Source organism: Neomonachus schauinslandi, chromosome 8 (genome assembly GCF_002201575.2).
Source record: "Neomonachus schauinslandi chromosome 8, ASM220157v2, whole genome shotgun sequence".
Lineage (NCBI taxonomy): Eukaryota > Metazoa > Chordata > Mammalia > Carnivora > Phocidae > Neomonachus > Neomonachus schauinslandi.
The window spans coordinates 30,276,936-30,291,018 of record NC_058410.1 but is presented as its reverse complement, the minus strand read 5'-3'; the positions used below and the strand labels follow the sequence as shown (position 1 = coordinate 30,291,018).

Here is a 14,083-nt window from a genome sequence, read left to right as displayed (position 1 = left end):
AAAAGCGAAACCTCTCACCTACAAGATGGGTATGAGAAAGAAGCTGTGATGGGTTGTACCTCATGTGCTTTTGTTACTCTGGTAAGACTCCCCTCTAGTTGTAGGAGAGTAGTAATCGTAGGTCGCTGCTGAAGGCTATACTCAGAGTCTTGTCAGAAGTTGATACATTGTGCTGTTTTAACAAGAAGTGCCCACAAGCTGCCTCTGTGCCACAGTATAATTATAATATGGTTCAACTTGAACTTGAAAGCCATTTTGCAAGATACATCTTTCCCCTTGCTGTGTCTTATTTAATGGAGCTGAAGAGTGACTGTTCAGTATTAGGGATTGCTCCTCTTAAAGTTACAATAAATACGCATTTGTGAAACATTGGCCCTTCCGGCTCACCCAAGAGCCCTGGGGGTAGTACATGATCAGGCTGCACCTGTGTGCTACCACTTGGGATTAGGAGTTTAGTAGAACCAACAGTAATTTCACTTAGAAATAAAGCTGAGTGGCGAGTCCAATTAGCCTCTTAGTAGTAACTTAATAGAGACAATATTCCAACACGAAAACCTGAATTTTCAAAATGTTTTGAAAGTTTCATGAAAAATTGCAACGTCTTGTCCTCCGTGTTCTAGTTCATTTTCCTGATCATATTATAAAATCTTCCAAACCTAGCTTACATACTGCACTGAACAACATACATTATTTTATATTTATTTTTATCTTCTTTTCTCTCGATGCCTTCCCCTACTGTGCCTCTCACTCTTAAATCGGGGGGCAAAGGCTGGCTTTTATATTTTCTTTCTTGTGAAAGACTTAATTGTTATTTTCAGACTTCTCTTATTCTCTCTCTCTTTTTTTTTTTCTTTTACATTGTGTTTATTTGCTTCATTTTAAGATCCAGCAGTATAGGGTAAACCTCATAAAATATAGAGGATACAATTCGGTGAAGAAGTCACAGGTTCTGGGAGACTATTTTTAAAAATTGAGATTTTCCACTTAGCTTTAATCAACAGTAATAAGTGACCTGTTTTGTAAATGTTCACCAAAAAAAAAAAAAAAAAGAAATATAGAAAAGGCGGAAAACATGATTATATGGCCAAGGTGCAGATCCAGATGTTGTATTTTCAGTATTCAAGTGACTTGAAAAGTAGGTAGATCAGTAGCTTGTCAAAATGCTTTCTCAGAAAAGAGGAAGAAAGACAATCTAACCAGGTCAGGTTTCAGGGCTGCTGTGTGAGCGTCACCTGGCAAAGTGTCATGGATAACCCACTAAACTTAACAAAGCTGGTAAGAATGAGCGTGTCTGATGTCTTCTGCTGGCTCTTCACAAGTGCTGTAAATTTTTTTATAAATAAAAACTGTGAATATATACATACAAATGATAAGTATTCCCCCTTTTTTTATTTTTGAAAATCAAAATGCTCTGGTTAGGGGTGTATTGGGTAAAAATTTGTTTGAAGACAGAATTATTTAGTTACAGACTCAGGATAATAGAAAAATACAAGCGGGTTTAAGATACTGAAGTTGAAATCACTAGTGATAAACCTCCTAAGTTTATGAACAATTTCCTACCCATTTATGATGAATGGCTAAAACAAGAAATTGCTAATGTAGATATACAGTGTTTGAACTTTGAAGGAAACATGTAACAATTTTGTTAAATATCCTACAATCTGTGATGCTTGACAAAGAAGAAAATTCGAATTGATTACCTGTCTTGATTTTTTAAAAATCAGCTCCACATATAATTCCACTGAGGATTCATAATAAATTTCTTAAACTGATCCTCTACAGAACACACTTTTCCTTCTCCTTCCAAAATAAAACAGAAAACATGCTCTAACTTGCATAGGAAATGTGCTGTGGTAGAAGATCGCAAGTCTCCCTTCCTTGTAACTTTCCCCTGCCAGTCTTTATGTAATACATTTCAGAATCAGGACTTTCAGCCATTCTCCTGAGTCTCTGCTAATACAGTTTCACTATTACTTACATAGATGTATAGTCTTTCCATTTTGTTATAGGGGAATTCCTAGATCATATACCCTTACACCAAACTGGGACAGTTTGTTAGGGGCCAATAGGAAAATTCCAGTCTAAATAACAGAGGGTTTCGGCTCCTAGGGTTCTCTTTTCTTTAGGCCAATTGTAATGTTTTATTCTTTTTCAAGTTAGGTTGTTCATGCTTTTAAGTTTTTGTGTGTCTCCCATAGCTTATAATAGTAATTTAATGGGTCACCACTTAAGTAGATTGAGATTCTTTATTGCAGATTTTCTGTCATCATCTCCAAATCGGTAAAATACCTCACCGAGTCCTAATATTCAACTGGAGAAGTACAGAAGGGAGCAATTCATTGTTGTGTGGGAAAAACCCAAGTTTCTGGTACAGTCGGTGACCTCCATTTCATCCTAGAGAAGAACATGGGGAGGGAGTTGTCCTGATGCCTGAATGTCACCCCCTACATCTGCAGTCATCTGGAAGTCAGCATCAGGGCTAGCCCGCATGCTGTAACCTGAGGTAGTGGCAGTCCTGAGGAGTGCAAAGAATTGCAGGAAGCTATGGATCGCCATTAAGTCATCATGAAAGCCTTCCAAGGAGAGAGTTTTATAAGCCTGACTTAATAACTCACACCTAATTGATTAGAGATGTGGATTAATAACCTAATGGCCTGACTCCTTTTCTAAGGTTTTACTAACAGGTACTACTAAATAAAAATGGTCCCAGCATTTTGAAATTGTCCTTTCTAGTCGTATTTTGTTAAATGGGTGGGAAAATGTTTACTTTTCTCAACTATTGCAGAATTGTTTCTTTTAATATTTTATACATAAAATTCATAAAAGGGCATTACACTGTAGTTCATAATTCATAAAAGCAGCTGCATAATCTTTGTACCTGTTGAACTACAGTTAGGAATTACCACTGAAATCCTAGCCAGGATCCTCTCCTAAACTAGAACATAGGTGCAATTACCCACGTTGTGTCCTGGTTCTTTTTTACAGAAGGCCCAGTGCAAGTACTGTTGTAGGGGGCAAAAAACCATAAGCTCGTGTTCAGGCCACTTCAGTGTCTGAATCATAAAGCTGCAACCGGCCTCTGTACATACATACCTTAAGGCAAAAGTTGATCGCATTACTAGTTCATAGTTTTTCAAAGGTTGCTCTGTGAAAAAAGTGCATAGTACTGAACCAGCCAGTATGTGTTTCACCTGGTATCCTACGCAGAGTAAGAAAGGGATCATGGGATCTTGTACCTCATTTACCTTTCAAGAGGTGGAGGTTAAAGGTGGTCTTTATAATTTCAGGGTGTCTCTAAAACTAGCTCAGCAACACTAAGGAGAAAACATGGGAGTGGCCAATATGTGTTGGTACAAAGACACCCTTCGAATTGTTCTTCTACTTTATCAACATTTCTAAGGTTTGAGGCCATTAGGTCTCTGGAGAAAGCTGCCTTGGTTGTCCCCTACCACACAGCTTTTTACACTCCAAGAGCTGCTCTTGGGGTTTTCTTTTTTGAAGCGGTTTTGGCACTAATTCCTCTTGATGATGACTCATAAAACAAATGTTGTTTTTCACATAGTTCCTGAAAGAGAAAGAGGCACTAATGAAAATGTCACTGTTAGTTTATAGTACTTGGAAAAAAAAAAAAAAAAAGTACAGGCTATTATTTTTTTAAATCACCCTGGGGCTTTAATGTTTTAACTAGGCCAAAAAGACATTTTTATTGCAAAGCCTTGATGTATCATGAAATTCAGTGTACCACCAAACTTCGGTCATTCTCACTCAAAGAGTAAGGTGGGGAGGGTGACTTCCCAGAAAAATCAAGGCATTCCTACCTGCAGAGTCCAAGGATAGAACTAATGGAGATAATGTCTCAGATCCTATTTTATTTTCTCCTCTTCTCAAACTCTACCAATATGCCTATATTTATGTCTGTGTAGTCTGCCTTCTGCATTATCCGCTTGCTCCTGCATTAGTAAATTCTATGGATTATTTCCATCAGCATAAAAATATGCCCTAGGATTTTACGTTTTTTAAAAACAAAGTAAGGCCACCTTTGAACCTCTTTCAAAGATCTTTTCCTGTCACTTAATCAGTTACTTGAGTATAGACTTATGCTTTCAAGGACCTTACCTTTTAATAAAGGAGACAAGTGTATATAAGCATATAATTTCAAGTATTAAAAGTGCTAATGAGAAAAATGGAGAGGAAAGAAGAATGAAAACAGTCGGGTGGGAGGTGACTATCATACTGCTGGCACCACTCTAAAGAGGTGACATTTGATCAGAAACTGATGAGGAAACCCTGTGAAGAACTGGAAGCACTGTTTCCAGAAAAGTCAGATCATGGCTAACACATGAACGACGAGATGAGCTTAGATTTGTGTAATTTGAACCACAGGATTTTGAGCCGAGGAATGACATCTTTAAAAGATCAACTGCTGTATCGAGGATAGACTGGAGGGTGCAGGGGCTGGAAGACCAGTGTAGAGGTTCGTCTAGTCCAAGGAAAAGATGGTGGTTGGGACTGAGCATGGCACTAGTTTAAAGGGTCAGGTTCATGGTGTGTTTTGTTAACAGATTTAACAAGATTTAGTACAGATGTGAGGTGTAGGGATTATCATGGATGAATCCTAAGCGTCTGGCCTGAGGAGCCCCTCCCCACAACCCCCAGGCAGAAGGTTTGCGGAGGAATATGTGTGCATTTGGGTGAGTGGGACTGAGAATTAAGAGTTCTGTGTAGGTCATGTTAAGCTAGAGATGCCTATTAGACATTCCAACCAAAGATGTTAAGTAAGCAGGTTTGGAAATTTGAAAGTCAGGTAAAAGGCCAAACCCTGGAGCTATATATTTGGGAGTCCTCATTTTATGGCTTATAATGCTTTTGGGATAGATCTTAAGAAGTGAATATAGAGACAGATCTAAGGATTGAGTCCTGGGCACTACTGTATTTAAAGGTGTAGAGGAGGGGAAGGAAGAAGCAAAGGAGACCCAAGGAGTGACTAATGAGATAGGAGGAAAAGCAGGGAAGTGTGATATTCCAGAAGACGAGTGAAAATAAGTGTTTCCTAATGATCATCTCAAAATGAATATATCTAAAACATTTCTCCATCCCTGAAACCTAGTTCTCTTTCTGGCTGCCCTATCTTACCATCCATGCAATTTCTCAGGCTAAAAATTTAAGTGTCATCCTAACTACTTCATTGCCTTACTCATATATCCAATTCATTCATTCATTGAATAACTATCTGAGATCAATAAGCCAGTGAGGCTGATAGAGAAATGGTCTAAGAACTAAACCTTAGGGCACAAAAACTTTAAAATAGTGGGAAGATAAGATGGAACCAGCAGAGGATGCTGAAGAAGTGACTGACAGACAACCAGGAGGTGGGTCCCCGAAGGCAGAGAAACAAGTATTTCAGGAAGGAGGTCATGCTCACCTAAGTCCAATTCTGGGGATGATCACCACGCTAGCCATTAAGATGAGGAATGAGACTGACCACTGGGTTTAGCAATGTAGAGGTCACTGGGATGTTAGAGCAATTTCACTAGGGTTATAGCCATAAAAGTCTCATTGGAGCAGGTTCATGAGAGAATGGAGAAAGAGGAATTGATGACAATGAATATTCCAGAACTTTGCTATAAATGGTAGCAGAGAAACAGCACAAGCTAAAGGGGAAAATGGAATCAAGACCATTTCCTTTTTTTTTAAGACGGGGGGCGGGGAGGGGGGCGCGGAATCACACGATTTCCATGCTGGTGAGAAGTCGAGATCCAGTAGAGAGGTAAAATGTGCATGATGCTGGGCTGAGCAGAGAAAACTATTGGAGAATGTCCTGGAAAAGGGATGGGGAAGAGCATGAAGTGGTTGGCCTCACATAAGAATGGTGGAACTAACAGAACCCAGAAGGATGACAGTGTATTTAGATACAAACACTAATGTGTGGGTTGGTGTGTAAGGCTATGGAAGTTCCCTTCTGATTGTGTCTACTTCCTCGGTGAAGTCAGAGACAAGGTCATCAGTGGGAGTGAACAGGGCTAAGGAGGTGGGGAGGTTTCCAGAGAGAGAAGGTGGAATGGAGCAGTCGTCTAGGAGACAAGCAGTTAATAGGCCTGGGACGTATGTGACTGCCAGGCAGCACTGAAGGCCACTTGAGGTCAACGATCATGATTTTTTTTTTTATTTATTTGAGATGAGAGAGAGAGAGCACGTGCGCACAAGCAGGGGGGGAAGGGCAGAGGAGGAGGGAGAAGCAGACTCCCTGCTGAGCAGGGAGCCCACTCCATCCCAGGACCCTGGGATCATGACCTGAGCTGAAGGCAGATGCTTAACCGACTGAGCCAGCCAGGCGACCCCAAGGATCACGATTTAAAGTGAGAAAAACCCAACACTGCGCTTACGTGCCTTCTCAGCCATGTTCAGCTGTGTGACTGCAGAGGTTCACTTGGGACACCTCAAAATGTAAATCAGCTCACGTCACTCCCTGCTAAAACATTTTAGTAGCTTCCCATTGCACTTAGAATGAAATCCAAGGGGCACCTGGGTGGCTCAGTCGGTTAAGGTTAAGCATCTACTTTCTGCTCAGGTCATGATCCAGGCTGCCTGCTCAGGAGGTTGTCTGCTCCTCCCTCTGCCCTCCCTTTGCTACACCCCCACACACACCCTGCTAGTGCTCTCGCTCTCAAATAAATAAGTAAAAATCTTAAAAAAAAATGAAATCCAAACTTGCTGGCCTGCAGGGCTCTGCATGCTAGTCTCTACCAACTTTCTAACTAAATCTCACAGATTTCAGCCTCCTGGCCTTGCTGTTCCTGGGACAGGTCAAGTGTGTTTCGGATTAGCCTTCGTGCTAGCTGTTCTCTCTGCTCCACTTCTCCTTTGCCCTATCTTTGTGTTGGCTCCTTATTGTCACCCAGATTTTATCCTAAGTGTTACCTCTCAGAATAACCTTCTCAGATCACCCGATCAGAAGTAGCCTCGGAATCACTCCCTATCTTATCGGCATGTCTTAATTCTCGGGGCATTTTTGCTTGCTGAGTGATGTGGCTGTAGCACCTTGAACAGTGAGTGCCTGGCACATACTAGATGCTCAGTAAATATTTCTCGAACAAGTGAGTTTGGATGAAGGAAGGAAGGAATGACCACATACAATAAATTACTAGAAGTAAAAACTAACCTAAGTCTCAGAACTAAAATATTTCCAAAAATAAGAAAAAGCATAAAAGTCACAGCTGAAATAGCAAATATGGCCAACACCCCATTTTGAGTTTGTCGCTGGCAGGGCAGAAGTTCAAAATAAAATCCTTTCAAATTACACTATTGCTGAAATCTTTTCTGACCTCTCAGCTGAGTCACTGTTTATTTTATAAGAAACTTAACAACCTTGGAAGAAGGTTGTTTTCTCGGGCTTGCAGAAATGGAAGTAAAAGAACCAAACGCCAAACATGAGAAAGGAAAATGTTAAGCTACATGTAGTATCGCCTTAGAAGTTAATTTCACATTAGAAGTCGTTTCCTTTCTTCCTCCTTAGAAAGTCATTGGGATATGCAAGTCAGGACTCTCTCTTCCCCTGGTGACAAAATTGGACTCGCTCTTTTCATTAACTCCTAAATTTGTGAAGACTCCCTTAACACAGTCTCTGAGCTCAGTTCAGCTTCTGTGTCCCAGCAAGCTCCCTTGGGCTTTCCGCAGGCCCCGCATGTACTTAGCTAGTTGGATAACTTCTCAATACCATTACGTATTTTATCTTCCTTTTTATGTTTGTCTCTGACATTTCCCTCCAGGGAACCTTGTTTAACATATCTACTCCATGCATACTTTAGCCAGCCAACATGATTCAGGCTACTTACATTTCCACTTTAAAAGCCTTTGGGGGCACCGGGGTGGCTCAGTCGTTAAGCGTCTGCCTTCGGCTCAGGTCATGGTCCCAGGGTCCTGGGATCGAGCCCCGCATCGGGCTCTCTGCTCAGCGGGAAGCCTGCTTCTCCCTCTCCCACCCCCTCTGCTTGTGTTCCCTCTCTTGCTGTGTCTCTCTCTTGTCAAATAAATAAATAAAATCTTTTAAAAAAATAAAAAATAAATAAAAGCCTTTGCTGGGCGTCTGGGTGGCTCAGTCGTTAAGCGTCTGCCTTCGGCTCAGGTCATGATCCCAGGGTCCTGGGATGGAGCCCCGCATCGCCCGGCTCTGCAGGGAGCCTGCTTCTCCTCCCTCACCCTCTGCCACCTCCCCCTGCTTGTTCTCACTCGCTCTCTCTCAAATAAATAAATAAAATCTAAAATATATATATATTTATATCCTATAGTACTACAGAAATAGGAGTCAGCCAATTTTCCAAAAACAACTATTTCCTCTCTGCCTCACAACACACACCTTAGTAGGTACCTTCACTGCTGCTGGGAGTTTCACCTGCAGGATTATTCTGCGCCCTCATCTTTTATAATTCTCTGCATCAGACCTCGTATCTGCTCTTGTTCTTCAACACCCAGCACCCGTCTAGGGTTGCCAGTATTTGGGCTCTTGGATTTCCCTTCCTTTGCAGTTTACGACTAGAGGTTTGGATTTAAATTTGAACAACTGCATGACTCAAAAGTAACAGAAATGTGTTTCGTTCAAAAACATTTCATAATTCAAAGTTACTAATTTAGACAGATTCTTTCCTCACCCCATTTCTGAATGAGTAAGTTTTGTTGCGTTTTAGATAGCCAAATCATAGGTTGCTAGGGAAGGTCTTATTCCAGGGCTCTACTAGATACAAAGATTGGCTTTTCTTAAGTTTTGTCCTCAAATTTTTACTTGGTTTGCAGTTTGATAGATTCCGACAGCCCCATATGAAAAATAGATCTAAAAGTTTCTTAACCTTAATTCCGAAACATTCATTCCAGTTTCAAGTTAGACTTTTTAAAAAAGAACGGGATCAGGGGTGATAATAGAGTAGGTTGTTCTTTTCATTCAGCTCATTCATAATTGCTTTCTCCCTGCCTCAACTTTGTAGTTAGTGTTGTTCACATGAATTTTAACAACCCTTTATTTTTAAAGGAATTTCACTCCCCCAGCTAATAAACAGGTAATTAAAAAGTGCATGTGCACAAGGAGGACCTACCATAAGACCAATGACACTGCAGCCCGGGGCCCCTCACTTCACAGCCTCTTCCAAGACCCACGTAGTCACATCTAATTTTGTATTCATAATTTGCATTTTTTTTTCTTAAACAGGGCCCTCAAAAGCTTAAGCTCCACAAAATGTGGATCTGCCCCGGCTTACATAGGCACTCACGGATGTGCTGAGGACCAGCTTCCAACGTACACTGGTCTTTTCTCCCTTCCACTCACATGTCCCATAGGCACCTCACAGTCAGTATGCACAACCTGAACTCAGTGTGGCCCCTGAACCCCCACCAGACTCCAGCCTCCCAAACCTGCTCTTTCTCCGCCTCATCTTACTTCGGTGGCTGTCCCCATTGTATATGGGGTTAGTTCTCTAGGCTCGAGAAAGATCCCAATTTTCTCTTTCTCCTCAACCGTCTTTTCCAATCCAGCTCCGAGTCTTTTCATTCCATCTCTTGCACGCCATTCAGCTCCATAGTTTTCCATCCAATTTCTTCAGCAAACTCCCTTTGGTCTCCCTCATTCAGCAGCCCCCTTTCCAGTCTCTATATTTTGCCAGAGTCCTCCTTTAAAAATTGGGTAACTTTTCCCCCCTGCCCTATTGTTTTAAATGTACCCCACTGCCTTCAGCATAAAATCCAAATTCTTTACGAAGACGGACGAGGCCCTTCCTGACTGCTCTCTACCCTGCACTCTGGACTCATCTCTCAATCCCCAACCCAGAACCCATCCTCTTCAGACCCCACCAGTGAGTATACTGGCCTCTGCATGTGATTATCCTCTGACTCCCACATACTCCTCTTTGCCCAGATCATTCCTTGAGGATTCTGCTTTGGTATTATCTCTTTCAGGAATATTTTATAAATGACATCCTCCAATATATGTGATTTTCCTTTGTGCTTGCCAACAATGATAAATATTTGCAGTGGTCTGTTTTCTTGCCTGCCTCCTGAAGGAAAGAGGCTAGGGACTCCTTGTCGCCTATATCCTCAGTTCTTTCCTAATACAGTGCCTGGTGCCTAGTAGATGGTCAAAAAAGAGTTGAATAGATAACATCTGAAGTGGTGGGGAAGGGAGTGGTGTGGAAAAGCCAGAATGTCTCACCTGCCCACATATCTCTTCCTCCTCCCCTTGCAAAGGCTGTATTAGACTGTAGATTAAATCACATCCTATGACCCACGGATCAAAGTGTGTTGTGCTTTACACCATTATCCATGATCTAATCCCCCCCACACACAATGAATTCAGCATTGGCCTCATTCACAAGTTATCAAATTGAGCACTGAATACTTTTTGATCATCTGCTAGGAATCAATATTAAGCTAGACACTGTATAGCTTAATATTAATTAATATTAATATTAATATTGTTCCATAGGAAGGATAATGGGCAGAGACCATTCCTGGAAACCAAAATGTTGTAACTTAGTTAAGGAGGTGAAACCAGTAGAGTCTCAGCTAAGGCAGTAGAGAAGAAAATGGGACTAGAAAATATTAAAAATCCAGGAGAAAGAAATGCTCTCCAGCGCTAAGTTTATGCAGGACTTCACAGATGAGGATTTGCATTGTCTTTTAAGGTATAAGGATGTTGGGCTAAATCTTCAATGGTAATTAGAATGTAGGAATACAAGGAAAGATAAAGGGATAAGTGCCAGTGAGGTAGGAGGGATTCCAGGAAAGAAAATTGTTTCATGGGAGCTAAAAGAGAATTTCAAGAAAGAGTAGGGGTGGTAGATTAAATGTGACTAAAAAAAAAAAATTTGTGTCCTTCATCCCATCAAGAGAGTAAGTCAATTTCTACACCCCTTGATACTGGGCTGGCCTCGGGACTTGTAGGGTATCGGAAAGTAATGGATGTACTGCAGTGTGACTTCTAGAACATACACTTCACAGGGCCTTATAGCTCCTGCTTCCACAGCCTTGGAATGTTGCCTAGAGTCTGCCATGTGAGGAAGCCATGTTAGCCTGCTGGAGGCCGAGACCCCGTGGAGAACAACAGAAGTGCCCCACCGAGTCAGCACCCACTCTCATCCACGCGGGTGAGGCTCTCTTACACCGTCCAGACTGACTGACCCTCCTGCTGATTTAGACCCATGAAGGCGCCCAGGCGGAATGAGCAGGAGCACCACCCAGGCAAACCAAAGCATCCTGGGAAATGGGAAGTCATGTATTTTAAACCAGGACGTGTGGGGATGGTGTGTTACACCTAAACAGGCAACTGATGGGAAACACGCGTAGTAGGGCAGAATGAGAAATGAAGACTGGACAGCAGATTTGGAAGTCTTTAGTGTCCTGGCATCTTAGTCCTGGAAAAGGCCCTGATCTGAATCAAGTCTCCAGATGAATGCATGGAGTTACCAAGGTCTGAGGCTCTTAGTTATTTGAATCATGTATCAGTAATTAATAGTCTTGTTCAGATTCTGTGCTTTCTGAGAAACCAAGTCAGTTGGCTTTAACTTGCATAGAGCCAGGCAATGTGCTGATTAGGCCAAGGGTCCAGTCACCTTCCTGACAATTTTACTCCCTCATAAATGAATGACTTTCATTTTCATTGTATTTTTAAAAAACAGGGCCTTATCTATATTAAAAATTAACCCTACAACTTGATATTTAACTCACAGTTTGAATTAAGAGAAAAGTCTTTCTGCTTGCTAAAGTGAAATATTTAAAAAATGCAAACCACTTCTAAGTGTATAAAATACAAAGTGGAAGTTTTCCAAATCCTAGTATAAATAAATATGTCCACATATAGCGACCATCAAATCACCTCACAGGTTTATTCTTCCTTCAGATAAACGCCGAAGAATCACTGCGCCCATAGTTCCTGCAGCAATCATTTCTCTCTGGCCCACTGAAAGTGTTTTTAGAAGAAATTCACAAACTGTAAATAAGGAGCACCCTCCCATTAAAATGCAAGAACAAGTATCCCTACATGTTCAAGTATAATGAATTAATCTTAGGAAGAAGAACAAATTCCGCTTCATTCCGGGCCCCTGCGCATCACCTCCTTCCCCGCAGTTCATCAGCACGTAGAGCTCTGAGTTCTGTTACCAAAAGGAAAGAGTTTTCTACAGCCCACATCAAAATTAAGCTGCTTAAACAATCTCTCTCCGTGAAATGTATTTAACCAACTTTCTAGCTGCTATCCACAGGAGAAACTCTTTATCTTTCTGAAACTCATTTTGATTGTGCCATATTTGGAATAATTGCAGTCATTTAAACCCAAGGGTGTTCCTGATCATCTGAGCCTTCATAGGTGGTTAGGGCTTAAGGACGACCTACACGGTGAGAGAGGAAGGAGGCCCATGGTTCTGGCACAGGCTGAGCATGACATTCCAAGACTTACCTGAAACCCCAAACAAAAAAGCCCTCCTGCGCAGGGGACCCAGAGAGATGAGAGGGGTTCTTTGAACATTACTGAAAAAAGCTTTGCAAGATTCACCTGTTAGAAAGCACTGGTTGTTCTAATTCCTTAGCTTAGTCACCAAGGTTCATCACATGGCATAAAAACTGAAATTATGTTTTGAGATACAGTTTCACGCCAAAGGGAATATCCTGAAATAATTTCAGATATTGGATCATTATTCGGTTGAATTATAAAACTGCAGTTTTTTGACCAGAGCATTGTTGGGACAGCGTGCACATAATACTTACGCTTTTGCCAGCTCCACTGATATTTGTTCCAAAGAGCATCCCTTTGTCTCGGGTATAAACACAACAACAAAAACCAGGGATGCTAGGCTCATGATTGTATATATAAAGCACACCCACGGCAAGCCAATGAGATCTACAAAGGACAAAAGAGACCGATTAAAAATGTGTTTTGTGTTGCTTTGACCCCATTGTGTGGACAGCTGATTCTTGGGGCATATATAAAAACGTGTGTATTTTCAAACATGCTGGTAGGATCCTGGGAAATGGCAACCACAAATTAAAAATATAGCCAACCTCTGTAAGTTTCCTTTTTACAGACTACCTCAGCTTTCTCTGTGAAAGCCTTGTGACTATCACAATGTAAACCCAATGCCATCTTCTTCATGAGCATGCTTTCTTTTTTCAAAATGGTAATATACATCCTCATTGCAAAATAAAGTAAAATAAAATAAAATAAAATAAAAATAAAAGGACCTCAAATGACACAGAAGCATAGAAAGCAGAAGGTAAAATATTTCCTCTGGTCCCTCATCCTCACAGGGCCCCCTCGGGAGTCATGGCTGTAGCACTTTGGTTTCTATTTGGTGGACATTTTTAAAGTCACTGACACAGATGCACTTTTCTTGAAATGAGCTCACCCTTCTTTACCCTGATTATTCAAATAAATCATTTCATGTCGGCCATATTTCCTTTTAGTAGTGGGCAGCGTGTTTGTAATGCTTCCTCCTGGATTCAGAGGAAAAAAGTGCTAACAGTTCTCTGGCAAGGCCTTCGCTTGCCAAGAGTCATCATCAAGAAGCCACACCCTCAGGCACTGCTGGATCTCGCCGGCCAGCGTAGGGCCACTTCTAGCCAAAGGGACAGTCCTTTCGCAGTTCCTGACCCAGGTCAAGGCACATGAAGTGGCAAGAGATGGCCCCCAATGCACTGGAGCCTGCCATGTGCATTGTGCTGCCCGCGGCTCAGGAGCAGGAAGTCCAGCCCTGGGGGGTTCAGCTGGGGAGCGGGCAGTCCAGCCCCACGGGGCTCAGCTCGGGAGCGGGCAGTCCAGCCCCACGGGGCTCAGCTCGGGAGCGGGCAGTCCAGCCCGGAGGGGTTCAGGAGCAGGAAGTCCAGCCCGGCGGGGAGCAGCGGGGAAGAAGCTGGCTCTTCACAAACGCAGGCTCAGACTGACCGCAGCCAGAAACCATGCACACAGCCCTTCACGGCTGCAGCCACCAGTCCCCACTGGTCAGTCAGGAGAACTGACCGAGCGGTTCCGTAGTGAGGCAGTGTGGTGGATGCAGCGTGGAAAGATCTAAGCATATTAACCACCTTCTCGCCGCAGCCAAACACCCTGAAC

The 14,083-nt window shown here is 42.2% G+C and overlaps 1 protein-coding gene across 1 annotated transcript in view; it reads right to left on the bottom strand.

Annotated features, from left to right (window-relative positions):
* Positions 1–3,346: 3,346 nt before the first annotated feature.
* SLC2A12 (solute carrier family 2 member 12) overlaps positions 3,347–14,083 on the bottom strand; it is a 52,038-nt gene continuing 41,301 nt past the window's right edge. The window contains exons 4-5 of the mRNA XM_021693579.1: positions 12,742–12,874; positions 3,347–3,565 (exon numbers count right to left, since the gene is read on the bottom strand). Of these exons, the coding sequence (XP_021549254.1) occupies positions 3,412–3,565; positions 12,742–12,874 (287 nt within the window). The 3' untranslated portion in view covers positions 3,347–3,411. The remainder of the gene's footprint in view (positions 3,566–12,741; positions 12,875–14,083) is intronic.